The sequence below is a fragment of the Cyprinodon tularosa genome, unplaced genomic scaffold (genome assembly GCF_016077235.1).
Source record: "Cyprinodon tularosa strain WSP-4 unplaced genomic scaffold, ASM1607723v1 ctg44, whole genome shotgun sequence".
Taxonomy (NCBI): Eukaryota; Metazoa; Chordata; class Actinopteri; order Cyprinodontiformes; family Cyprinodontidae; genus Cyprinodon; species Cyprinodon tularosa.
This window is the reverse complement of record NW_024039163.1, coordinates 650,687-677,458: the sequence shown is the minus strand read 5'-3', so window position 1 is coordinate 677,458 and position 26,772 is coordinate 650,687. Positions and strand designations below refer to the sequence as shown.

The following is a 26,772-nucleotide window of genomic DNA, read 5'->3' as shown; positions in this document are numbered from 1 at the left end:
TTGAGGAATTTGTTGAATAACTTCATAATTATGAGTTTAACTAGTTGGAGGTAATGCTACACTTCTCTGCTTACTGTCCTGCTCATAAAAGGTAAACATTATGAACCCACCATTCATTTTCTACACTATTTGGAAAACACAGCACAAATGTAATATAACAAAAGTATGTTTAACAACAAACATGTTAGCATCCAGCCATAGCCATGTCTGTTTTAGAGACTAGCTCTCTTGTTTTAATGACCTTCTGCTCCTCCATTAATGAGGGGACCCCTCGGGCACGTAAAACGTTGCCTAATTCCATCATTTCCACCAATGTGTCACTGGCTCTCTCAAACAACTCACATCTTTTTCAGTGAAGCTGAGTGCTCCACATCTCTTCCTTCATGGTGACCATCTACAGTACATTAAGATCCAAAATTCTGAGATTAAAGTCAGAATTCTGAGAAAAATAGTCTTAATTCTGAGAAAAAAAAGTCAGAATTCTGACCTTTTTCCCGTATTAAACTGAAATAAAATTTAAAAATCACTTAACATTTTTTTTTTTTTTTCAATGGCCCTGTCCTCTTCCGTAGTCTTGGGATGATCACTCATCCAATATTTAACTGCTAACTTTCTCTAGACGTTTGCCACGCTAGCCAAAATTATTTTTTTTTTTTTTATAGATCTCATTTCAGTACATTGCCACCACCAACTAAAAGGCTAAAACAGCAGTAGGACTTACTCAGATTTTTTTTAAAAGAGAAACGTCAGTGTGAGTAACAGTCACCTAACACAACTTGTGTTGAAATTAGCCCGGTCTGGGCGTGCGTTTAACAAGGATTTTTTATTTTTTGCGTGGTTTTGATTCGCCGAAATGGACAGATGTTATACCTGCCGCGCTCCTGATCGTTAGTTAAAACCACAGGGAGAATTAATTTTAATTCTTAGCAGCGGCGGCCGCATTGGTTGTGCAGCGGAGTGCTGCACAACCACTAATTAACCAACTAATTAACTTCTGCACCTTTATTTCCTCAAATAAACTGCTGGCTCCTCTTTTTAGACTATAAACAGATTAACACAACATTGAAAACTCTGTAGTTTTCTCTGTTCTGTACTGCAAATTGGAATTAAAGGCGCCATTTCTACCAAAGGTCGGGACAGACTGGCGCACCAGCACCTCCCGACCCCACTAATGGACAGGGTGTACAGAAAATGGAAGGATAGATGGATTTCTACCAAAGATTTAGAATGCGTTTTTGAACCAGATGCTTCAAAGCGCCCTGTCCATAATTCTTCACCACACTGTCAGCTCCCTCTGTCAGTCAACCTATATAAATTCATTTTTTGACCATTATTTGAAGTTTGACAAAATAAAACATATCAAACTTTGCACTTCTGTGGCCTACTGAATTGTTTTTAATCCAACTGAAATATTTGATTTTCTAGTGCGTATGCGGACACTAAATATGCCAAGGGCTCCAAGACTCCAGTCATTTTGCTCACATCTTATGAACAAATGCATTATGTAAATTTTAAATGCATTATTTTTGCAAGACACATTTATAAAGGAATAAAGTAAAAGATTAAATAGCCTTTTTTTTAAGTAGCGTACTTAAGATATGTTTCTGTTGAATACGAATCTCAGATTTCCGACATGTGTCCCCCCCAATAGTAAACATATTCCTACGCCCTTGGCAGCAGGACAGCTGATATTCCTCTCAGGGATGGCGTGGCAGCCAAACAGGAACAGACCAGGGGTATGTTGGCCTAGTGGTTAGAGCAGTGCGCTTGTGCTCCAACCTCTTACTCTGGGTCTCTGAGCAACACCCTTAACCCCACACTGCTCCCAGGGTGCCACACAATGGCAGCCCACTGCTCCCTAAGGGGATGAGTTAAATACAGAGAGTGAATTTACCGATTATGGGACAATAAAGGGATTTACATTTTTTTTTTTTTTTTTTCCCATTAAGCTATCATAAGATAAAGCAGAGAGATCGTTCAATAAGAGGTTGAATAGAATGAAACAGAATGGTGAAAAGTGATCCTATGTTCTCCAGTTCAGTAGTCTAAGCCTATACCAGCATAACTATATGGATACATCAGGATAACATGAGCCCCTCTAACTATAATCTTTATTAAAAAGGAAAGGTATATATACCCTAAAAAGTAGACAGGGTGTCTGCCTCATGGACTAAAACTGGTAGTTGGTTTCACAGGAGAGGAGGCTGATAACTAAAAGATCTCCCTCCCATTCTAAATTGGAGGAACCACACATAATCCTGCAGACTGAGTAATGTGTTTCTGTCAAGAGCCTCTAAACCTTGGATCCAATATTCAGACAGACAGAGCTGGAAGAGTTTTACAGGCTTTATTTAGAAAGCAGCGTGATAGCGGCGCGTCAGCAGGGGCGGAGTACAAGGATCCTCTGTGGAAACAGAAACTCAGGTCAGTGACTAAGAATGGTTGGCTGGAAGCAGTTGAGAGCTAAAGTCACTGACCTGGTTCAAAGTTCAGTCCGATCCCAGAAGGAGGGGAGGAATCCGCGAAGGAGTCAGTCCTCCGCCGCAGGCGGGCGCAGCCCCCGAAGCGCAGTGAGGTGAGCGGCGCTGAAGCCAAGAGGCGCCGAGGAGCAGGTGTAGCCAGAAGGGGAGATCCAAGCCGAAGTCGAAAACAGAACCAAGTTCGTTTACCAGGAGATCTGAGAGCCGAAGAGGGTACCGATGAGGGAGTCCAAGCCGTGGTCGGGAAAACAGTCCAGGTTCGGTAAGCCAGTAGAATCCAATACACAGTCCAGGGCTGATCAGACTAAATGAGCAGACAGGGGCGAAGCAAAACTCGGGATCCACAAGACAGAAACAGGTCACCATCAGAATAATCAGAAAAGTAGTTTTAACGCTAGATTTACTCTCACCAAAACAGCTAGAATAATCTGGCACTGGAAGCTTGAAACCAAACCGTATATATAGGGGCTGGAACCAGGTGGAAGGGATGAGAAATAATGAGAACAGGCAGAGCTAAACAGGTGGGTGGAATAAGCAATCAAGCCACCAGTGCCAGGACCATGACAGTTTCGTCAGGAACTTAAGAAATGTTCAGATCCCTAATGTAAGACTGGGGCTTGGTTATTGTATCCTTTACGTGTGGGAGGGAGGGTTTTAAGTTCTATTCTGGATTTAACAGGAAGACAAGCTAATATAGGAGAAATTTGATCTATCTTTTTAAAGTTCATCAGAACTCTGGCTGCAGCATTTTGGATTAGCTGAAGGCTTTGAACTACAGTTTGTGGACTTCCTGATGGTAAAGAGTTACAATATTCCAGCCTTGAAATAACAAATGCATGCAATATCAGCCATTTTGTTGTCAACATTTAGGGCTTACTGTTACTCTAGTTAGGGTTAGGGTTAGGCTCTGCTCTCTGGTTGTCTGCGTGGGTGCTATGAAATGGGTTGTTTAGCACCAGACTGTCTCTGACAGTCTGGTGCTGCCAGTCTGTCTCTGACTCTGCACATAGTTTGTCTGGTGATGGTGAAGCAGGTACATTGCCCTTTTTTTTTTTAGACTCCAGTGTCACTTGGTGATGCTGCTTCCTCAGCTGCCCCTATAACACCCAGTTCTGAATTTGAACAATAATATTGCAGTGTATGCTAAAGGTTCTAGGGATTTATTTCCCTACAAAATGTGTAGTGCAGATCTAGCAGTAATTTGATGGACACAAGAACACATAGATCAAGCCATAATGTGTCAATTTGATCTGAATGAATCAGATAATAACGAAACACAAAATATGAAACAATAATGATCAACGCCAAAACTGCTGGTGTGGGGATGGGGAGGCTTTAGGGTGCCTAACTGTTTCAAGGGGGGGGGTCTTAAGACTGCCAGATGCATCCCCGTCCCACTCCAATTACATCTAGCCCTAGTTTTTCCTTAATAGGATCAAATGAGAGAGAAAAATAAATAAAAGAGTACAGACACACACACTGTGCAGACATGGAAACCTACCGACAAAGTGAGCTAATTTTGGATCTCAGGGTAAGAGGTAAAGGATATTTGCAGGAAAGCTGCAATGCAGCTTTTCTTTTGACTAAATGCAAGGCAGCTGCTGCAGTCTCATGAGGCTGCTGGACGTAATGAGGCACAGATGAAATAAAGCTTACAATACCAGAGTTCCTTTGGCTCATTACAGATACATAGTTTCACCCCTGCTGTGGAGCGATGATGCTGTAAAAGAAAGTTAAGAAACTCTGACATAAAATGGAACTTTTAACAATTCCTTCCTCAACACATGCACATTATGCCCTACTGATCACTGAGTATTCATTTAGGTCGTTATTGTTTTACATGAGTGGGTATTGTGGTTCTTTTAGTGAAAGAAAGAAGGAATATCTGGCTGAGTAAGTTAAAGCAAGTTGTCTCAGTAAACATGGGTTTGGTTGTTTGTGGGTATAAATCAAAGAAAGTCCCATCTTAAAAGAAATTGCTGTAATATTTTCTTACAAATGCACGTTTAATATTGTCTCCATTGTGTGTTTCTAGGCCTTCCCATGACATCAGCCTAGAGGAGTTTGATGATGAAGACCTCTCGGAAATCACAGATGACTGTGGGATTGGACTCAATTACGACTCTGATCCATACGAAAAGGTAAACCTCTATATAAGTGCACAGACAGACACACACCCACCTCCGTTCATAAAGTGCCTGTAAGTGACAAGTAAACATTTATCAATACAACAAAAAAAGCAAACCTGGTAGGTTCCTAATATGACATCCAACATTGCCTGTAACATGTTTGCATTAAGAACAGTACAGTTAAGTTGTGGCATACACACACCATGGAAAGAAAATATATCAATAAAGAAAAGGGAACATATATACGGAGGACCAGCACTGACATGATTGAAAATAAATAAATAAATGCTCAGTAAATTAATTGGTATACAAGTATTTGGACTAAAAAGCAATAATAAATGTAAGGTGTAGATAAATTTGGCAGTGAGAATTAAATGTCATAATACATTTTAATTAGACTTTTTATTTACCCACATACATATTTACTGCCTAATTTATACATTACCAATACAATCTTCATCATTATTTTTTAATTACTTGTTTCTTAAATGTAGCAGTTTCTATGTACGGATAAATTTTTTTGTCTGTTTTATTTTTGGATAGTGCTTATTGTTCTCCCATTGTATCATATGTTAAAAAAAAAATAAAAATAAACAAACATCTGCCTGAAATGGGATACTAATATCTAATTAAGTTCGATTTAGGGCTGCAACAATGAATGATGAATCAATGAATTTGATTTATCGTTACTAATTGATTATTGCACTAATGGTCAACTAATTCAGTAATTGATTAATTGTTAACTGGAGTATAGAGACTCTAAAACATACCAAAGCTGTAAAAAAAAAAAAAATCATTTTGCATTTAGGATAACAAAAAATGTTTTCACCTGTCAATATGCTCTATCCAGAACTCCTAAAGTGGAAAATTTCTAGTTTCACCTGGTTTAATTTGGTCAAAGGTCTTCTTTATGGAACCTTTGGCTATTTAATTATTAATCTATAAAATAATCAACAGTTTAATCGATTTGGAAAATAATTACTAGTTGCAGCCCTAGCTTTATTCATATAAACAGGTGTCCTTAAAATAGACATAATCTTAGTTATAAATAGCTTCTGATAGCAATGTCTGGTGTTAGCAATTGGCGATATGGACCTTAAATTTAGCGATTTTGTTAGAAGAAGCACTTTCTTCCCTAAAATGCGGAATGTTGAGCATCATGTGAAGTTGTACTTTGGCATCAGTTTGACAAATAAGAAAATCTTTTAGCACACTAGCATCAAATTGGGTAGTATCAAAGTGGAGCTTGAAGCTTTCTTTCTGAAACAGGTTTTGGTGTGATGAATTTATTCTCGTAATTTTTCTACTTTGTTGTCATAATATTACAACTTTATTCTCGTAATATGAAGACTTTATTCTTGTAATATTATAACTTTATTCTCGAATGAAAAAAAAATCTAAATAAAATCTCTAGCCTGGCCCTAATACTACGTCGTAGTATGGTGATAGTAAAACAAATTTTTGATTAAAAAAATCTTAATACACCTGCACTGCATAGCACAGTAATCATAGTGCCTCAATCAGAGACACCCATTTCAAAAGGCTTTTGCACCAGTTAGATAAAGAATTGGAAATATTCTAACTAAACTGAAGAAAGTAACTGGATTTAATCATATTTTAGGAATTTATCATTTCTTTATTGGATCAAACATTGGAAATAATAGTAGAAACAAATATTGAGTATTTCTCGGAGTTTAATCATGACACTGATATTTATTACAAATTCATAACAACAAACATAATATAAATGCCTATCCTTCTACAGAGTATATTTTAGGATTTACTTTTTTCTTAAGTGCGGTTAAGTGGATTTTTTTAAATAATTTTATAATTACGGTACACAAAAAAGGTACATTTTGAGACTGTGAACCGAGGAATTGAACCAAGTCTTTGGGATTTGAAACAACTAGCTGTAACATAATGAAGCTAGTTACTCTACTGTTTATTGGTTACTTAGTAATTGCAAATAAGTTACATGGCAAGGAAAGAGAGTTTTTGTGGCGTTTTGGTTCAATAAGCTGCAATCTCATTAATCAGACTGATATTAATTAAAAGTGGCACTTTAGTGACTAAGTGGATCTGCTATTTCTTCATATAAAGCTTTGTTTTAAAAATCTTTAGCTATCTGCCTTTGCTGCTTTACCACTTTACACACCATGCATGACCTAATAAGTATAAACCCTCTACTGTCAATAATAATCATACTCAGAAAACAATTAGATAAAGCCTAAATAGGACATTTTGTATGTTCTTGTAAGTCAGCTAAACTCTTTAGTTAAGTTATGAAGTCATCTTATTTCAGCTGTTCTCCATTTCTCTGTCTGTCTATCCTGTTGGATGTTAATGTTTAATGCTAGTGGCGCTGAGCCATGGCTGCAGCAGAAGCTGGGTGACCCAGTGCAGTTTGCTGCTATGCAGAGACATCCTCCTTCTTTCCTCCCTCCCAAGTGTTTTTTCCCTCCTCCCTGCGCAGAGCGTTGCCTAGAGACAGAGCTTACACTCCCTTCTTGATCGCTGCCACCTCCTTATCTCTGCTTCCTTTAAAGCATCACTTCCTCTTATTTTTTATTTTCTTTGACTCAGAATTGGGGCATCCATTAACTCTCAAGATTGGTGCCACTATAATGTTGCAACAGATGATGCTTCCTTAACTTTAATCCTGTGCAGTGTCGGCCGATATCGATACCATACCGATACCACCTGTTTGAAATTGACTTGTGTGTGTATATATAAAGAACTGCATACTACCAAGATGTAAAATAATGGCTTTGTCAAGCTGCTGCCTACCTTTGTGAAGCAGGAAAAAGACTAATACAAAGTCCAGTAGAACTTTTTATTGCCTACCTGGAATGTGGGACAATAGTTGAATAAACTTTTGGCTCTCAAAGTGGTATCGCTACCCTATTTGCTGGTACTCGCCGATAATGATACCACCATTTTAGTGCAGTATCTGTAAAAATATTGGGAAAGGCATTTAGATCAGGGACTTTTACATCGACTATTCCGCCATTCCGACTATTCTTACCAATCTATAGCCATCAGACACAGCGCAACTGCTCAAATCACAAACATGAAAGCATAGTTTAGACACAGTGTTAGTCATTGTTACGTTGGTTCATTGCCTGGAGGAAGTAATCCTGCTGACAGAATGGATAGGACACACACTCGGATGCCCTCTAAGTGTTCATGTATGTGTGTACGGTCAGATAACGAGAAAAGAAAGCCGGGACAGAATTGCATAGACAGGGTGCTTCACATGCTGTTTAATTTTTCTTGCATCAGTGAGGTGCATGACACTTTGTCAGCTCATCATTCCAAGCAGCAGTTTATCCCCCCCAATCATCACTCTGGTGTAGAAGACAGAGGCTTGTGGGTTTCTTGTCAGTATGATTTGATCCCACTGGGCAGCATGCCTTTGATGTTGGGGAAGAGCTGCTAAGCTAAATAGTGAGATTATCTTTTTGCCTCAATCCAGTTTTGATAACTTCCAATTAGTTTTGGGGTTCAGTTCTTAATCTGTTAATCCTAAAAGATTGCTGTTATAACAGAGGCACACATATGTGTCCATGCAAAACATGATGTTTTTAGTCTATTTGTTATCAGTTTTTTAACTAGTGAAGGAAAATATATTTCTGGCTTTTTCTCTTTAGTAAGCATGTTAACACTTACTGTTTATTTAATCCTTTTTGCTTCACGCTGTCCTTTCAAAAACCCTCAAAAGGGTGAAATTGTATACCCCTACATCTTTTTAGGCCGGCATTTCACCATGACAGGGAGAGAAACCACAATGGCGGCAGAGTTTTCCTCCTTCTGTTCATGCTGTTTTCACAACTGCTCACATGAACACATACTCACAATCAGACACCCCGCTGCTCTCTGTCTAAACTCACCTCCAGCTGCCTTCTTCCTGTCTCTCTAATAGGCATCTCCATCCCTCCAGTGCTCTGACTGAGTGTCACAAGCCTATGCATAATTCAGCATGTGACAGAGCAGCGGTGTTATGTGTTCTAGCTGCGTTGCAACTTTTACTTTGAAATGTTGACATTTACAGATGCAGCAAATTTAGAACCAAAGCAAGTTTTTAATTAATGATGATTTTTTTTTTCTAAACCCTTTTGAAGGCCATTTAGATTTGAAGTAACATGTCTAAGGATCGTGGGATATATATAGCATTGCAGTCATAACACTGTCCTGCTGAAATGTAAAAAGAAAACTTTTGGCTGAGTCTGTAGCTTATTGTGTAATTTAGAGTTCCTTTAAGAAATCCAAGAAAATTACGTAGAGTATAAATAATATTTATATGCAAACTGCCAAAATGAACCAGGGAAACAGAATATATAATATTTCAGCAATTTCAAGACTGGAAGCTCTTATTTCTAAAAGTATACAATACCCTCAACCCTATGAACACATCTTACATGTTCTTTATAGTTTTTCATAATACAAACATAAACCTATAACCGATAAGCAGTTTAACAGAGAGAATATAACAAGCATCCAGTCTTCTTAGAAAAGTCATTATTTATTTAAGATGTAGTTTAGCATACTTTGACCATGTAAGATAAAAAAATACGTACTTTTACTACCTTAAATAAATTATTTATGGTGACCTGAATGACTAACTGCTTGCACATGCACAAAGTGCTAATGGTACGGAGCTGGTAGTGACGGTCATTGCTAGATTGCAGCCTCTACTTCCTGTTTACTACAGTCGTGCATGACAACGTAATATGATGGCGACATAGGATGCCTTTGAGGTGCTCGGTTAATTGGCAATCAAACCAAAGGGAAACCCCGCAAATTTGCATTTCCTATTTTTCGAACTTTTAAAAGTTTGCTTTAAACCTTAATTCATTTAAATGGTAAGACAGTTAATATGCAGTGTAATGCTGGAGACTAAAATAACTACATAAACTCGCAGAGTGATAAGTAAGTTGTTTGGATTTAGTTTTTGTTGTCACAATCTTGTTGTGAGTAAGCTTTTTAGCAAAAAAGAATGGGCAAAAAGTTCCGTTTTTAGCTGGTAGAGATGCATCCCTAGAGACTTGTAGTAGTTCTACAGTATTGCCTCGTTACATTAACTCAATTATAAATGTTAAAGGAGTGGATGAATGGATATGTTTTCAAGTTTCAAGGCACAGTGAATGAATTCCAGGAATGCGTATAATTTAAATTTAGCACCTAGCTAAAATAAATTTTCCCCAAATCTTCACAAAAAGATTAGATAATATCAACATGGCTACCTTAAACATTCTGCCATTTTTAAGTTCAGCTATAAAGTCGACCTAGAAAATAACGTCATATAAATAATGTCAACATCATTTTAATTCTTACATCTTTTATTGCTTTCTCAGACCTTTTCCCCTGGCTTTACCCAATGTGTAAAATGTTAGTTACTTGCTGTAAGATCATCTCCACAGGATCTATTCCTTCTTGCTTTTAGCTTGTCAGCTCAGTAGGTTTTATGGCATTACAGATGGACCAAAGGTATCCGTTTTATGCACTGGTGAATAAAACATTTTACGTTAGAGCTTCTATGTAACTGTTCCTCTCATATTCAGATGCAGCAGCAGTCATTTGATACAGAATTAGAGATGCTGAAATTGCCTGCAGTTTGGTCTCTGAATTAGAGACTGAAAAACTCCTCACCCTTGAAGTGAACTTATTACCAGTTATATCTCCTCTAGCTCATACAAAACAGCTTAAATGCATATATGAAGAACATTATCCTGATATGGGAACCCTTATAATTGGTTAAGGTTAATGTGTGTGCTTCTACAGTCAGATGTAGGCTTGCTGATTAACTGAAAACATTTCCTTTCTGAGTCAGTATATTCCCAGTGGCTCTCCTGCATTAGTGCAGGAATTGTCGGCTCATCGACATAGGATGCATAGTCACTGGGATGGATGGGTTGTCCTTGGGAACTGAAAACTGCAGAAATGTATTTTTGCCTACACACTTCTTATTAATAGTTTTACTTGATTTTAAGGCCACCTGAATGTCAATCAGGTGGCCTTCTTGTGCATATGTCCTGATGCTGCAGTGTTGTCCGCTGACATCTAATGCATTTCATAGATATGGATCTGTGTCAGTTCTATAATTTGCCTACCAAATGGTGGAGTTTTAACACTTAGTTTGTGTAAGGAGCATAGCAAGCCTTGGTTTTGACTTCACAATGACTGTTATTTGTCTGAGCCATCCTCCATGGAAAATCATGGCCTTTTTCATTCTTTGTATTGCATCACAACAAATAAATAATCAAAAAGAGGTTTTGTACAAAGACAAAAGTTTACATATTTATTGGGTACTCTCCTGCTAGTATGCTGAGTGTTCATTTCAGATTCTATAGCAGAAAGTGGATGCACCAGGCATCAGCAGAATTGTGTGGTGGGTGTAGGTGAGAGGGTGAGCTTTGATTCCTCCATTAAACAGGCTGTACTTAGAGGCAAGGAAAACTGCTGCGCCTGTAAAAGGGATGAAACAGACCAATCAATCCAAGCATTTGTTAAATATAATGTATGGAATAGAGGATCATGGGAATAAAACACTAAGAAATTTGGTGACAAAACATTTTTATGTTTTATATGTCTCCTATCATCATAAGTATAGGTTATGGACTACTTTGTGGTTTATTGAACCTAAAACCATTTTGTGTTGTTCTTTCCGGTAAACCGATGAAACCCAATACAAGACTGCTTGATCCAATTCCATTTTGTTGCTCTTAAACTTGATAGTCGGCTGGATCACCCAGCCTTCTGCAGAGGCTCATTATCTTTATCATAAGGCTGATGCAGAGAAATGCATTTGCAATCCTAATGAGCAAAAAGAAATGGTTTGACATGAGCTCCCTTTCAAAATATTGTCAACCTCTTTGTATGAAACAACATACATTGCCTTGGATAAATAGAATACTCATGCTTTAATTATTTTCACATTTTATGTGCCACTTAAAGCACTAAATGTAAAAAAGAGCATGGAAACAAGATATTGCTTTTAAATGTTTTTTTTTTTTACTTGTAAATATTTAAATAATGCACACATTCAGTCCTTTTTATTCTAATATTCTTAATTAACATCTGTAGCAACAACAGCGTCTCAGAGCTCACACAAGTGGCAAACACATTTTAGCTATATTATACAATTTTAGCATTACAGAGGGGCTGATCAGGGTTTTCCAGGATGATACCTATTTTCTGTTTTCTTAGATCTAAATTGCCCATTTAAAACTTTTTAAGTACAAGAAAATGCTACTGTAACTAGCTAGCTGTGTCAATTGGTGGTGGATATGGTTGTGGACCCAAATGCAGAGTACGGTAGGCAGAGATGAGTCCAAAAGCAAAATACAAAAAACCAAAAACAAGGAGGGAAAACACACATTAATAGCAAAGAAAAAACAAGAACCCAGCAATAATAAACTGCAGAGGAGGTGTATATATGGGGGACAGAACAAAGAATGGGTTAATGAGCTGATATGGGGCAGTGTGGATAGAGGTAACTGGAAGGGAGCTAGGGGAAAGGAGACTTGCACAAAGGGGAAACAGAGAATTACTCAGAAATGCAACACAGCTTAATTATAACACACAATGGAAAAGAAACCAATGACCAACAAAACAGAATGATATAAATAACTGAAAATTCAAAAAGAAACTCAAAAAGATCAACGCGCTCTGGCACCTTTTGCTGCACCTTGATGCGCGTCAACCATTGACTTTGCATGTAAACCAGCTGCTTCTGCTGCCTCTGGCGCGTACGGTCTGAACATAGCATTACAACAAAAGCATTATTTTGATCTGTAACCTTTTTGGTTTATCATTTAATGCAAAGAGATATTTACCATTTTACCAGTTACCAAAAATAGATATGGTCTAATATAAGAAGATCGACCTTTACAAATACAGGGTGAGGTAAATTGACTTACTCCAAGTCCTCCTTCAATAAGAATTGAATTTAATCTGTTATCTTTCCTGGATAATAGAAAAAACTAACACTGGAAGATTGTATCTATTTTTAGAACATCAGGTACATTTAATACATTTCCTGACACCTGAGGCCAGATTTATTCTTTGTGTTTAATGTGTGGACACATTCACATGAGCCTGATGATGACTGTGTCCTGATGTGTTTATCATTAACAAACGCCCTCCGTGTAACTAGGGGACATTTTGCTGCTCACCATCTGGCTGCTAATTTAATTCTTTTCTTGTCCTTATGCATGTTGTCCATTTAGTCAGAGAAGAAAAGGCTTTAAGGTGCAAGGCTAATGTTAAAACTCTGTCCTTAGTGTGTTTAACAGTCTAAATGACTAGTATATCAACAATTCCTCTTTTTTCTCTTTGCATTCTCCTTCTAGGATTCCCTCATCCTGGAGAAAAGCGATATGCACCACCCAGTCTGCTCCTTCCAAGATGACTTCCAAGAGTTTGAGATGATTGATGATGAAGATGAGGATGATGGAGAGGAAGAAGAGGAAGAGATTGACCCCGATGGACCACCGTCTCCCTCTGCATCCCCTCCTCCCTCACCCACCCTAGGGACGCTGAAGAGCAGACCCACAACACTAAACCTCACCACTGCTGTTTCACAGGTTTGCAGATTGAGTATCTAAGGGCTCTTTGTATTTGCCTCATGAATCCATATCTAACCAAAAATCTCTTTCACTAGGACTCGCTGAACAACAACAGCAGTCTGTCCCCAAAAAAAGGAAGCTGGCAAGACTCTTTACGCAATCCTACTTCACAAGGTGACATAGTCACATTATGTATATAGAAGAGTTGCATATGCTACAAAAATATAGCACTAAAATAAAAAAACACAAATCATCGCTATTACCGAGTTTTTACTGAATTGACAGGATGCTTAGAATGCAATAGACAGAAGTATGTTTCACAAAACATAGCAGAATAGAGATGTGAATCTGAGTACGTAAAACTGCAAATGTTTTCAACCAATCCCATCAGGGATTCTTTATTTTTTTTATATTTTGATGGGTCAAACATTTAACGTGGTCTTTATTAATAGGTCTGAAGGTTTTTCACCTTACAGTCACAGCATGTTGTGTTATATGATATGCTTACAAAAATTGGAAAATGCATTCATGTAGAATTGGGGATGATTTGATATCTATAGCAGTTAAACAACATGCCAGATATTTTTGTTCATAAATCACCATTTATTTGTAGTTATTTTAAGATATCTAAGATTAGATATATATGAAAGCTAGTGGTATTTTGTCATCATTATTTGAAAGTTACCAAAATCAGTATATGTATATATACCTTTACATTATAAATATATATATATATATATATATATATATATATATATATATATATATATATATATATATATATATATATATATATATATATATATATATATATATACCTGTAAAGAGGGCATTTAAGAGGGCATTTAAAGATGTTTCCTCTGCCATCTCTTTAAAGAAATTACTGTGAAGAGTGGTAAAAGCTTCAAGGAGACCTTCAAAATGTCTACTTTTTTGTTTGATGTCATGAAATTTAATGCCCAGTCAATTCTTTCCTATACTGACAATGTCCTGATGTTCTGACAACATTACACAGACAGGCAGCATACATAGCCAATACAAAACAGCTTCCCTTGATGTCAATCACTGCCCAGCTACTTCAATTTATGATAAACACCAATATATATCTATTAATACACCACACAAACACCTTAGGTAAAGCTTGAGTCTTAATAATTTTAATAACAACACTGCTGTAAAGATAACTAAGTCTGGCTCCCTCAATTATTTATTAAGAATGCAGTATGATTGACTAAATACAGTACATGTAAAAATATCGTTTAACTCTGGATCTTCCAATGGCTTTGAACTCTGCAGCGAAATAAAAAAACTGTCATACATCCAGGTCGTCTGTCTCCAACCCACTCATGCTTGGAGGATGGAAGCCATGTGATAGGCCAGTGTAGAGCCTCACCACTGTCCCAGGCTCCAGGGCCACAGAGCAAAGGTACTCCTCCAAAACAAGCAGGGGAGGGCGGGAACCCCCAGTGTCCTCATAGGCCCCTCCTCTGCGACATGGAGGGCAACAGACGGGAAAGGCCCGAATATGGTAACATGAAGGCCAGCCCAGCAAGCTTGGATTTCATTCCCATTGTGCTGTGTTGTGGATTTGCTTATAACTTACATGTCCAATCAACAACATTGTGCATTTAATCGATGCTTGCTTACATTTTGTTTTGTACTGAATATTGATTAATTTTAAATGAATACCACTCTTTATTTCTGTCTTGCATGGTCAAGGCCTTGTGCAAATGACAAGGATGAATTGAAAACTGGATTTCTGGAAAGGCTAAAAACTGTAATTACCCTGTCTCCCCTCAACATGTGCATGCGTCCAAACACTTTCTGCCTTTAAAGGCACCACTTCTAAAACAACTTTCACAAAGGTGGGACTTAGATCCATACATGGGCATGCAAAGATGAGATGTTCAACCATTGCTTTGGGTGACTTTGATATACAAAACCACCAGTATGATTTTTTAACTGGTTGACATCCTTTATTCTTTGTAAGGACTCATTAGGATGCTGGTGTTTCCTTATCCTGACAGATTCCGGTTTTTCATGTGCACAGGACAACTGAGTATAGGATGTTTTGAAAGAGGTTTGTTTTGTGAATCCTTCCTCTGTAGAACCTGTTTTCAAATTGTACCAATGCACACAGATGTAGTTTTGTGCCCCAATAATAGAACACAAAAAAACTTTTCAGTTTTAACCAAAAAAAACCTTGTCATATGCACAGGGCAGGAATTTCTCTGTCTCGGTTTCCTAGGCTTGTCCACCTGTATTCCCAGTTCTTAATCATCAACTTCATTGTGGTTGTAGAGTGTTGTGTTTTTGGTGTTTACTCTGAAAGCTTCCTCTGTGGTTTTTATCTTCACAGGATCATTTGGTCAGCACAGGTCCCACCCATGCCCTTCAGAGTTCACTGAGTCAAAGTCAGACCTGTCAGTCCAGAAAGCCAGAGTGCCCTCCATTGATGAACACTCCCAGTGTTCAGACACAGAGGTGGACCACGACCTCAATAGTGACCACAATCATAAACACTTGAGCCGGCGAGCCACAGACACATACACAATCACCAGTGAGTCTGGGATGCAACCAGAAAATGATCCAGACCCAGATGGAACCAGTCATTGTTTGTCATCGACGGCTCCCATGGGAGCAAACGAGGGCTCCGATACCCCTTTGTCTGATGAAGAGCTGGAGAAGGAATTTGAGGTGGAGTTCATATACAAGGAGCAATGTGACATGACCTGCAAGGAGAATCAGTCAGTTTATGTGGAATTCCCCTCAATTGAGCCCTCGGACGCAGTGTCTTTCTCTAGCTTTCAATCATCAAGTCGCTCTGAAGCTCCAGACCAGGCCAACAGTTCAGAATCTCCAACAGCTTCCTCTGTTGAGCCAGCAGCTAACGATTCGACCTCTCCATCCTCAGACCCAGGGATAGCAGACATGAACCAACAGGGTTATGTGACATCAGACCAGGACAAGGACCTTAGCTCTCCAGGATCGGATTCTGACGTTGAAGGGGAGCTTGAAGCAGCATTTGCTTCTGGTGGTCCTGCGGTTTCCAATATGATCTCCTCTATCTCAGAAACAGAGTTGGACTTAACTAGTGATGAAAGCAGCAGCGGGCGCTCATCTCACCTCACCAACTCGATCGAGGAGGCCAGCTCACCAACATCAGACCAGGAACTGGACCCAGATACTGAGTTAGAACAAGACAGTGGGATTGTTGGCCTGAAAGCATCTCTGCTTCTGGGCCAGCGTGACCCAATTAAAGAAGACTCTCTTCTACCTTCTCCATCCCCTAATCCCTCACCGACTATTGCTACACCTTCACCTGTTGACTCCTCCGTCTTTCCTCCTGAGTCCTACGATGACGGTCAGGCTCTGATGGGGTTGCAGAATGTGGATGACGAGCTGGTTTGTGAGCACCATGCCGACCCAGATGAGACTCTCCCTCCAGCTCAGAGGTGTGATGACCATTTGTCCAGACCAATGGTTCTTGAAATAGAACCAGACCACAGCCTAGAGAGTTTCAAACGTTCCTTCTACCTACCAGTGGGTTCCAGACTAATGCCATGTGCAGATGAATATGATGAAACAAGTGAGGGAGAGTCTGAGTCAGAAAGTGAAGACGACCTAAGCGAGAACTCAGACTCCCCATGGCTTCTTAGCAACTTAGTCAACCGGATGATATCAGAGGGCTCATATCCAATTAGTTGCCCTGAGGAGTGCTTTAGGAGGAAGGCCTCTATGTCAGATACCATCTCACCATCTTCCGACATTGGAGATGGAGATGATTTTAATGACGAGAGCCAGGATAAAAAATTGGACATGGGGCAAACACAGGGAGGTGAAACAGAAGGCAAAGGGTACAGAAAAGATGGGATGGAGCCAGGTGAAAGTTCTCATCTCTCTATGACCAATCCCAATGTTGGAAGTTTAAGCCTGAAGATTTTGGACTGCCGAGCAAACAGTGAGAAGGAAACCACAGATTTGAACTCCTTGTATGCCAATAGATATTGTGACAAAAACTCCACAGAGAAATTATCCAAGAACACTGGGAGTCTAGTGGAAGAAGAACCTAACAATGACTTGATGATGCTGGAAGGCAGAAGGGATTTGGACTCACCAAGCCTCAGTGAAAGTGTGATCAGTGACAAAGATGAGGGGCGGGAAACTGAACCCAGGCCAACAAGTCGTTCATCAGCATCTCTGGAGCGCATCACGGAGGTCAAAAACAGTCTGACTCTTGACATACCAACTGCTCAAACGAACCGCTGCTTTAGCCTCACCTACTCCACTGATAATGATGAAGAGGAGGACAATGGGGACTCTTATCCTTTCCTTGACAGCTCACCACCCATTGACTCAAGTGTGCACAGTCATCCCTTACCTGACCATGACCACCCACTGTGTGAGAAAGACCTGATTATTAGGCAGCCACACGAAGATGAAGGACTGGCTTATGACTCTATGAAGTACACATTAGTGGTGGATGAGAACACAACGCTGGAACTAGTTAGCCTCCGGAGGTAGGCCATTTCAAAAAAGCTGATAAAACAGAGCCAAGTGTCAAACCTCTTGCTGTGTCAACATTTTGACTTTCCTGGTTTGTTCTTTTAGGTGCACATCAGTTTTGAGTGATGACAGTGAGCTGTCAACTTTATGTGATGAGGAGCCGTTGAGGACTGGAAACATGGGCTACAGGAATGACGATGAGGAGGTCAGGCCAGAACTCCTGAGCCCTTCTGAAGACTCCTCCCCTGAGGCTGATCTTCCATTTTCAAAGAAGTTCCTAAACGTGTTTGTCAACAGCACATCCCGCTCCTCAAGTAAGCGACGCAAAAAAAAAAAAAAAGTTTCATTAGATGATTAAATACAGCAATTTAGATTTTCTTAAAATATATATATATCTCTCTAAAATTTGAGATCTGGCTTAACAAAACACAGCAGACAGATGGAAATGCTAAAGTCGGATTATTTTCAAACTAAAGAATCTCAGTTGGGTTTAGCGGGCCAATGTCAGGATAAAACATGAATATGTGACCTAAATATGCCTGCCAGCAGCCTGATACCCAGTCAGTTAATATCGCCTCCTCAAAGATTAATCCATGAGTTTCGGTGAATTTTTTATGTCTCTAATTAGCATGATTAGCATCCTGCAAAGCACATTATGGCTGGTTTTATTTGGTTCATGATTGTAAAAAGAATAGACATCTTTTAGTAATGCAAAAGCCTGCAAGTTTCAATCAGGACTGACCCAGATACGTTTGTTTAGGAAATATTTTCTTATGTCAAAACTGATACTAATAAAAATCCCATTTTGCAATGCTGAAATAAAACATACTTTATGTAATTTTGTTATAACACCAACAACCTAATGACTGTCAAGCTAAATCTCACAAGATTTGTTTTGGCTATAACATATTTGGCTATATTATACTGAATCTTTATGAATCTTCCCTGTTTGTAGTCTATTCTCACTGTATACTGTTTATATAAAACACCTGCAGATACTGAGTGTATTTCATTATTTCTTGATTTAGTAACTCCTACTGGGAAGGTACCTTATTGGTGCTAAGCCTAAGAGAAAACAAATGTAATATAGAATATATTTTACCCTTAATGCATTTATGGACAGAAACATATTAAAAACAGCTTATTTGGTTGCAAAGGGATGATTTTGTTAAACTGGAAAATTCAGAAGCCAAAATATTTTTCTATTGAAACATGGTAATGTGAAACGTTCAATGTTTTAATTATGGAATGGACACGAAACTTGACATCAAGGCTATATATTCGAAAACATTTGGGAGCTGGTACTGGAATATTTGTTGTCACTTGTTGACACAATATTGTCTGGACATTTTGATTATATCAAACCTGGATAAAGGGAGAATTAGCTGTGTATAAAAAAGTAGCACCATGTTCTAATTCCCTCCTTTTTTGTGGTGTCTGCTATGTATATGTCTTCATTAATAGATTATTGTTTTGTATTTGTTAAGTCTGGACCTAGGTGTATTATTTATTTTTTAAATTGCTAGTTTAATTTTGTTTAGATAAACATTTTGAATAACAAAATATATACATATCTTTCCCCTCAAAGAGGGAAGGGAGAAAAAGAAATCAGAGGCACACACATCATGTCCCAAACACCACAGTGACTACCTGTATCTCTTTATATAGGCCCACTGACTGATTACAAGGTTGTGTTCACCTGTGAAGCTAATTAGTGGACACACTTTGGTTTAACCTGTCCCGTTGGTCTCATTTTTTTCAGTCTTTTTTTAAATTATCATTTTTGTCCAGGCCTGTTTCATGAGTTTTTTTTTTTAAATCTCATTCTGTTGAAACAATGTCTGACTTTCTTCACTTTCATATAATTGTTAATGTATTACTACTTTTGTCAGATTCAAGTTGATTTCTGTGACCATTGTGGGTTTTTCTTTCAATAAACAAGGGGTATTTGCGTTTTTATACAACAACACTTGATTAGTAGTGTAAAGTAGGCCAGAAAACTGTAAAACCTTTAAAATTATTTTGCCTGGATAATCTCTTTTACATATTTCAGCAAAGAGGACCGAAAAATGAAATGTTATGTGTACACATTTTTAATGTTAGTAGCAAATATGGACTCCAGAGAGATTAAAGCAGGAGTAGGGAGTTCAGAGTGATATGGAAAGTGATTCCTCCCGATCAGGGATGTTTCCTGGAGTAAATAGCTTCCCTGGTGATCTGTTTAAGTGCAGTAGAAATGAGCTATAAACTAAACTCTAAGAAAAATGCAGAACAGCTTTAGATTTGGCCGGGAACAGAAAATAACAATCACATGTAAACCAAAATGAGTCACAGCCACAAGGATCCTGCAAAGAGCAATTATGTTTCCTAACTCAGTACCTAACGAACTGTGTCCTTTGTAACTCGTTTCTGTCTCACATGTAGGCACAGAATCCTTTGGACTTTTCTCATGTACCATCAATGGAGAGGAGCGAGACCAGACTCACAGAGCGGTTTATAGGTAAACCTTTAACATTCTTTTTTTAGCAACCAGACAAGAGAATGAATGAAGTATTATCTTCAATGCTTACACCCTGTTGGTGTCCTGCAACATCCATTTTTAGAAAGACAGCAGATGTAACGGTTATTTGTAGAACTGGACGCTGCAGGATGGCTGACCGTAATGAGATCAATTTTCTCATTGAAACACAATGAAAAACAGCCTTCACTGTGTACACATCCATAAAGCTTCATCCACAAAGCATTCATTTGACGATATCTTATCAGAGGAAATCCAGCATTAACAACAACATGATTTCCCTCCTTTTTTCTGCTTCTGCTTTGTCCAGATTCATTCCTAGACACGAGGACGAACTGGAGCTGGATGTGGATGATCCTTTATATGTGGAGGAAGAAGAGGATGACTATTGGTACAGAGGATATAACATGAGAACAGGAGAAAAAGGAATCTTTCCTGCCTTTTATGCCCATGAGGTCATTGGTCAGTCCAAGGAGCTGCTGGGTGAGTGATGACATGGGTCCACTATTTTAACATCTCATTAAACTTAGGAATGCTAAAACCCGGACACATTCCTGTCCCCTTCATTCAGGCCTGAAAAGGAATCCAGGGTGGATAGAGACCTTCAATGTTCAGTTTTTGGGTTCTGTTGAGGTACCTTATCACCAAGGCAACGGCATTCTCTGTGCCGCCATGCAAAAGGTAAGACAATAAATATATAAAAATAAAGCAAGCATGCTGTATATTATTACAGTATATTACACTCCCATCGTTGTTTGGATGAATGATCTTCCACATAAGACTTAATTTAGATTGGTTGATCATTCATTTGTTGAGGTTTAGGCCCCTCCTGAAGCTTAAAGTCTCTTACCAAACTGGGATGGATATAAAAGCTACACTGAAAGGCCTTCTAGACGCCCTTTCTAGTGCAATAACTTACATTATGGACAGTGTTAAAAGCTGGGTTCATACCAGGAAATTTGTAAAATAAAATGATTTAAATATAGACCTTTGCTTATTTCTGATTTTATACAGGGTTTCCGCGGGTCATTAAAAGTCATTAGTCATTAAATTATTATTTTTTAAATTAAGGCTTTAATTGGCATTAAAATACATTTAATATGATTATTGTGGCATTTAAAATGCTTTATTTGAAAAAAAAGAAAAAAAACATTTATAAAAACAATTTTGTCAGATATATCAGATATAACTGGTTCCACATGTTTGCGTTAAACTGCTTCTGGTTGAGCGTAAAGCTGTATGTTCGGAAAAGAAGCTTGAGGAGGAGAAAAAGCTAGAGAATGGCAAAATAAAATTTTCAATAAAAGTGGCTGGAAAACGAGGAATTCGGGACAATGCTGCAGCCTGTTGACGTTAAAGATGACAAAAGATTTTGCCATGTTATATATATATAGGGCATTAAAATTATTTCTAAGACCATTAAAGGAGCATTAAAAAGCATTAAATTAGAGTTACTCTATAAACCTCCATCTTGGAGGAAAAAAGCAAAAAAAAAAACAAGATGAAGCTTTATCATCAAACCGCCAAATCAATTTAACATTGTCTCTGCTGATCATGAGCTTGTGTAAACATCTGACCAACCCTGTACTCTCAATGAACACGTCTCTCAAACATGCCCTTACACATGAACACACTCTCTGTTGATTAGATTGCAATGTCGCGGAAACGGACGGTACACGTGCGACCTCCTTCTCTGTGTGAACTGGAGATCAGCTTACAAGGGGTTAAACTCATCATGAGCTTGGAGGACGAATATGACGCCCTTGATGAGGTACAAGTGAATGAAATCAGTTTTGTACAGAGTCCTTTTACCTCCCTGATTCATCTACAATCTAATCTCTGTCCATCTATCTCTCCAGTACGACAGATGTAGCCACTTCTTCCAGATGAAGAACATTTCGTTCTGTGGATGCCATCCGAAGAACAACTGGTAAACAAAGCCCGCCACTCCTATGCCCTCCTGTTATGACTGCCAGCTTTAACATGTGACTGATTGCATCTTATTGCTTATATTTCTCTGCAGCTACTTTGGTTTCATCACAAAGCATCCGATGCTGAACAGATTTGCTTGCCATGTGTTTGTATCCCAGGAATCAATGCGGCCTGTGGCTGAGTGTGTTGGGTACGTCCAGAATAATAGAACAATAATCGATTCAAACTGTAACCAGTGGAGAGTATGAATGTTTTTGTCTGTTATTTAAAAAAAATAGAAGAAATGCCTTTTTCATCACCTCTATTATCCAAAAGATTCCATAAAATAAGTTCAGTATCATTATTTTCTATTAGAATGTGCACTCAGACAGAAGTTAATACGGTTCCTATGCTTCAAACAGATATTTCCTCTATTCTAAGGTACTGGCATAAATGCAACTATAGAATTTTTCCCTTCTAGCTTTCTTTTGTCTTTGCTTTTCTTCACATTTAAAACAACAAGAGTAGATAAAAAAAAAATTATTTTTTCAAATAAGAATTGTATTTATTACTTGAAACAGCCCGCTTTTTGGAAGCAACAAGTATCTGTTAAGTTTGACCAATTTATTTATTTTATTTTCCCTTTTGTTAAAGTTTTACTCATTAATACCATTGCCAGCATGGAGAGTAACCATTGCAACTATTACATCTCTTACTGCAGCATTAACACATTTTAAAAAACAAGCAAAATTAGCATTATCGTCTTGTACATATATACAGTATATATCTAGCTGTTTTTCTGGTAGTACTGTACCCATATTTCCCTAAATCCCCTCTGGCTGTTAATAAGCTTGAAGCTCAGTTATTTTTGGAGGCTATCTTTGTCATTTCCATGAATCACTCATTAGAGTGGATCATTCAGAATCAACAGTTCCATTCATCTTCCTCTTTCACATCTCCAGCACACATCTGAATAACCTAACTTTTTGTGTTTTTGTGTTTTATCCATGGATAATCTTAAAAGGGATTCATTAAATTGCTTTTCCCTTCATATTTTCTGCCAGCATCTAGTTGCCTCCTTTAATCCTTTAGCGTCTATGCTCCTTTTTTTTTTTTTTTTACTTTCCCCCTTGGATTGTTGGGTAAGGATTTTCTCATAATACTGAAATTTTTGTTATACCCACATTTAATCTGCCAATTGCCGCAGAATATTTATATCTTGGTTAAAGAGTGGTGGCTAGCTGAGGGATTTCATTTCTCTTCTACATCTACATATACAGCACTTGCCAGTTGTGCAAATAACATAAATGTCAGTGTCCTCAAACTCATCACATTTATTAATTTAAGGTAATACTACTTAAATATATCTTATGCCTGATTTTTTTTATTAGTTTCTTGAAAAGCTTCATTATTTATTTTTTTAATCAAAGGGATGGACTTGCTAATGTGCTTTGAATATTTTTTCTTCTTCTTTATAACCAAAGAAGGCTTGAGCTTCTGTTTGTAAACTGATAGAAAACAGTTTTTTCCAGGATCTTCTGCTATAGAGTAAAAGTGAAGTTTCTGCTATTACAGCAAATATGACACAAGTTAGGTAGAGAACACAGAGCACATGTAAAAAAGTGGTCTTGGCAGATGGGAGTTTTTGAATGCATTGTTCGGGAAAAAACCCTGCACATTGACCTTAACACATAATCACCACAGTGAAACCGTGAGGTAACAGCACTGGGTGATAGTGATGTGGGTCGGATTTCAGGGCCCATAGAAGAAAGCTAAATACTAAGCAATTAGGAAGTAAATAAAATACACGACAGCGTTTGGTTGAAACTTGATGTGAAAAACTTAAATGAGTACAGATGCGGCATATATTTACTGAAATAACTGTTTAACCCAAAATGTGTCTTTTTTATAGTTATTTCATTCATTACTAGGCTGTTACTGCACTTGTTTAGATTTCATAACAAAAAGCTGTTCTATTGTTTTTTTCTCTTCGATTTATTTGACTCCTCCAGGTGCTAATATTCTTCCAGCAAACAAATACAACCAAACTAAATTCATTTAAACAAATGCTGTCATGTTTTGCATCAGACATTGAAATAAGCATTCAGGATATCAACAAAAATAAAATGTCCTAGATGTAATAAGGGATTTTGTTTTCTCTCATTCTGAAAAGCAAACACTCAGTCAGAGTATTCTGTCACTGCAAAATGATCTCAAAGCTGTTATTAAAGATCAAAATAGAGAAGAGGTCCCTTTTCTCCCCACCCTAATTTGAGGTTTGCAGGAGGTGACAAGTTAAATGCTAACAGGATTTGTCACATTTTCCTTATCCATTGTAGCTTTTGAATGATATTTATTGATACAATTACTTGCTCTTTGGCCCTCAGACCTCGGCAGGGAACATCACGCTGAATTTTGATTGATATGCATGAACGGGAGTAAAGAAGTTTTCCCTGAAACTGGTGGTGGAGTGAAGATAGATGAAGTTGGTCAGTCTGTAGAAAGCTGGTTAGCGAGACGGTATGCTGAGCTTTATGTGGAGATCCAGTGGATTGCATGAGCTGATACTAGAGCTTCACTCAGGGACCTGGAAGATGGAAGTCCAGTTGGGTATCACAGATTGAGAGAACCTGTCCATGATGAGCAAGCATGAAGCGACAGTGGAGAGGAAAAACTCCCCATTGGGAAGAAACCTCTGGCAGAACCAGGCTCAGCGTGGCGGTCTTCTGCCGGACCGGTTGAAATGAGATGTGGAAAGCAGTAAGAGTCCAGGAGTAATGACACTCTGATCTAGTTTTAGCTGTGATGGTGGAGGAGGGGCTGGAGGTGGGTTGAAACGGTCATCTGAATGAAGTCACACTTCGTGGATCCGCTATCCACCGCCTGCGCACAGGAGCAGACAAGTTGTGGATCGAAGGCCTTTTAAAGATGAACTTTAGATGCTGATTGGCTTTCGTGGAGGCGTGGTTCAAAGCTGATTGGCTGTGTCGTAGGTGGATGAAGGCGAGTAGTTTGTTTATTCAGTTGAACTCGCGCCTAGGCTCCATAAGGTGCAGACATATATCACTGTCTGCGGGGATATTTAGAGCCATTCTTACTTCGATATATCTGCTGACTTCTCCTTCTGCTTTTTATGTTTACAATCACAAAATCTAAAACTTGGGAGGGTTTGTATTCATTATTTTATTTTATTACCTGGATATTAATTTGGAAGCATCAAGAAGATAAAACAAAGTATAGCATGTATTAGTTCCTATGTCTGTTTTGTATTTATTTATTTGTTTTCTCTGCAGTCGGGCCTTTCAAGAGTACTACCAAGAACACCTGGAGTATGCCTGCCCCACTGAAGACATCTACCTGGAGTAGGAGGAGTTCATCGATGACTCTTTTCCTCTACAGCCTGTGTACATTGGTTGTTTTCCACCAGAGGACACTGTCAGTCTTTCTTTACTTTTCTTTCCTTCCCACCAGGATCATTGTAAAATATTTTTCTGCATCCTTCTCAAACTGGGATCCTCATTTCTACAGTAAGCTATTCAACCCTGTTTTCCCTCAACTTCCCTTCTCTCGATGCATTTATTGCCTGTTTCTTTTACTGTTTTTTTCTATGATATAAAACTAAAAAGCTGAGCACTTGTTTATTTAAAAAAAGAATCCTGTTTTGAAATGAAAATCTTTGACCTACTAAGGCTGAATCACCTCTCAATGCATGGCTGGTAGGGTTGCTGCACAACAACAAATACAAATATCCAAGTGAATGACAAGCAGCTCAACGGTATCATAGGGAAAGGTGTAGAAACAAAAGGGGTGTAAATATCTGTTTTTGATGTTTAAACAGCTACCTTGCTTTGTACTGAAGATGTTGGAGTTAACTAGAGAAAGTTAGCGGCCCTTTTATTCAACCAAGCTCCCCACACGTCTCGTACAAGATAAAGTGTGTGTTGTAAATACATGTATAGAAAGTAGACTTACATTGCTTCATTAAGTCTGATTTGGAAAAACTGTTGGGACTGATTTTGCTCTAGACTTTTGATGTAGGTGGAAAGAAAATGACTGCTTCTGACAGGAGGTGAGACACCAGAAGTAAAAGGGGAATAAGTTCGGAAATGTTGACTTGGAATCAACTTTTAACGCTATTTTTTTCCCCCACTCATCATGACAGCAAATAAAGCAAAGCCACCCTCTTTACATTACATCCAATAACTCAATCAATCAATCAATCTTTAGCAAATCTGACGTATTGATTTTCTCCTCAATTCCAACCTAATAGTCGTGAACACTTTTTTAAACTTTCACTACAAATCTAGAGGCCCAAAAGCACCACAATTGAATAAATAAATAATTTTGTGAATATTTATATATGAATTAATAAAATGGATTAATCTAAGATGATTACAATGTTTCAGTTGATTTGTAATTATAATTTTATCAAATTTTATATAAACAAATTTGTTGCCCAGCTCACATGATCTCATGAATTTAAATAATCTTGTTACTAGGGCTGCAACTAACTATTATTTTGCTTATCGATTAATCTGTCCATTATTATTTTCAATTAATCGATTAATAATCGGATAGCAAAAGGTCCTTTACAGAAGATTTTTTTTACAGATTTAAACCAGTTGAAACTAAAACTTTACTATTTGAGGAGTTCTGGATAG

General features: G+C 38.1%; 1 protein-coding gene across 2 annotated transcripts in view; it reads left to right on the top strand.

Moving 5' to 3' along the window:
• mapk8ip2 (mitogen-activated protein kinase 8 interacting protein 2) overlaps window positions 1-25,838 on the top strand; it is a 40,750-nt gene extending 14,912 nt beyond the window's left edge. The window contains exons 2-14 of one of the 2 annotated variants that reach the window (XM_038299914.1): window positions 4,516-4,621; window positions 12,961-13,194; window positions 13,272-13,350; window positions 14,501-14,704; window positions 15,536-17,696; window positions 17,788-17,996; window positions 20,107-20,182; window positions 20,511-20,683; window positions 20,772-20,881; window positions 21,849-21,971; window positions 22,060-22,130; window positions 22,224-22,322; window positions 25,405-25,838. In XM_038299914.1, the coding sequence (XP_038155842.1) occupies window positions 4,516-4,621; window positions 12,961-13,194; window positions 13,272-13,350; window positions 14,501-14,704; window positions 15,536-17,696; window positions 17,788-17,996; window positions 20,107-20,182; window positions 20,511-20,683; window positions 20,772-20,881; window positions 21,849-21,971; window positions 22,060-22,130; window positions 22,224-22,322; window positions 25,405-25,477 (3,718 nt within the window). In that variant the 3' untranslated portion in view covers window positions 25,478-25,838. The remainder of the gene's footprint in view (window positions 1-4,515; window positions 4,622-12,960; window positions 13,195-13,271; window positions 13,351-14,500; window positions 14,705-15,535; window positions 17,697-17,787; window positions 17,997-20,106; window positions 20,183-20,510; window positions 20,684-20,771; window positions 20,882-21,848; window positions 21,972-22,059; window positions 22,131-22,223; window positions 22,323-25,404) is intronic. The other variant, XM_038299915.1, reaches the window with a different exon arrangement.
• The last annotated feature ends 934 nt before the right edge of the window (window positions 25,839-26,772 follow it).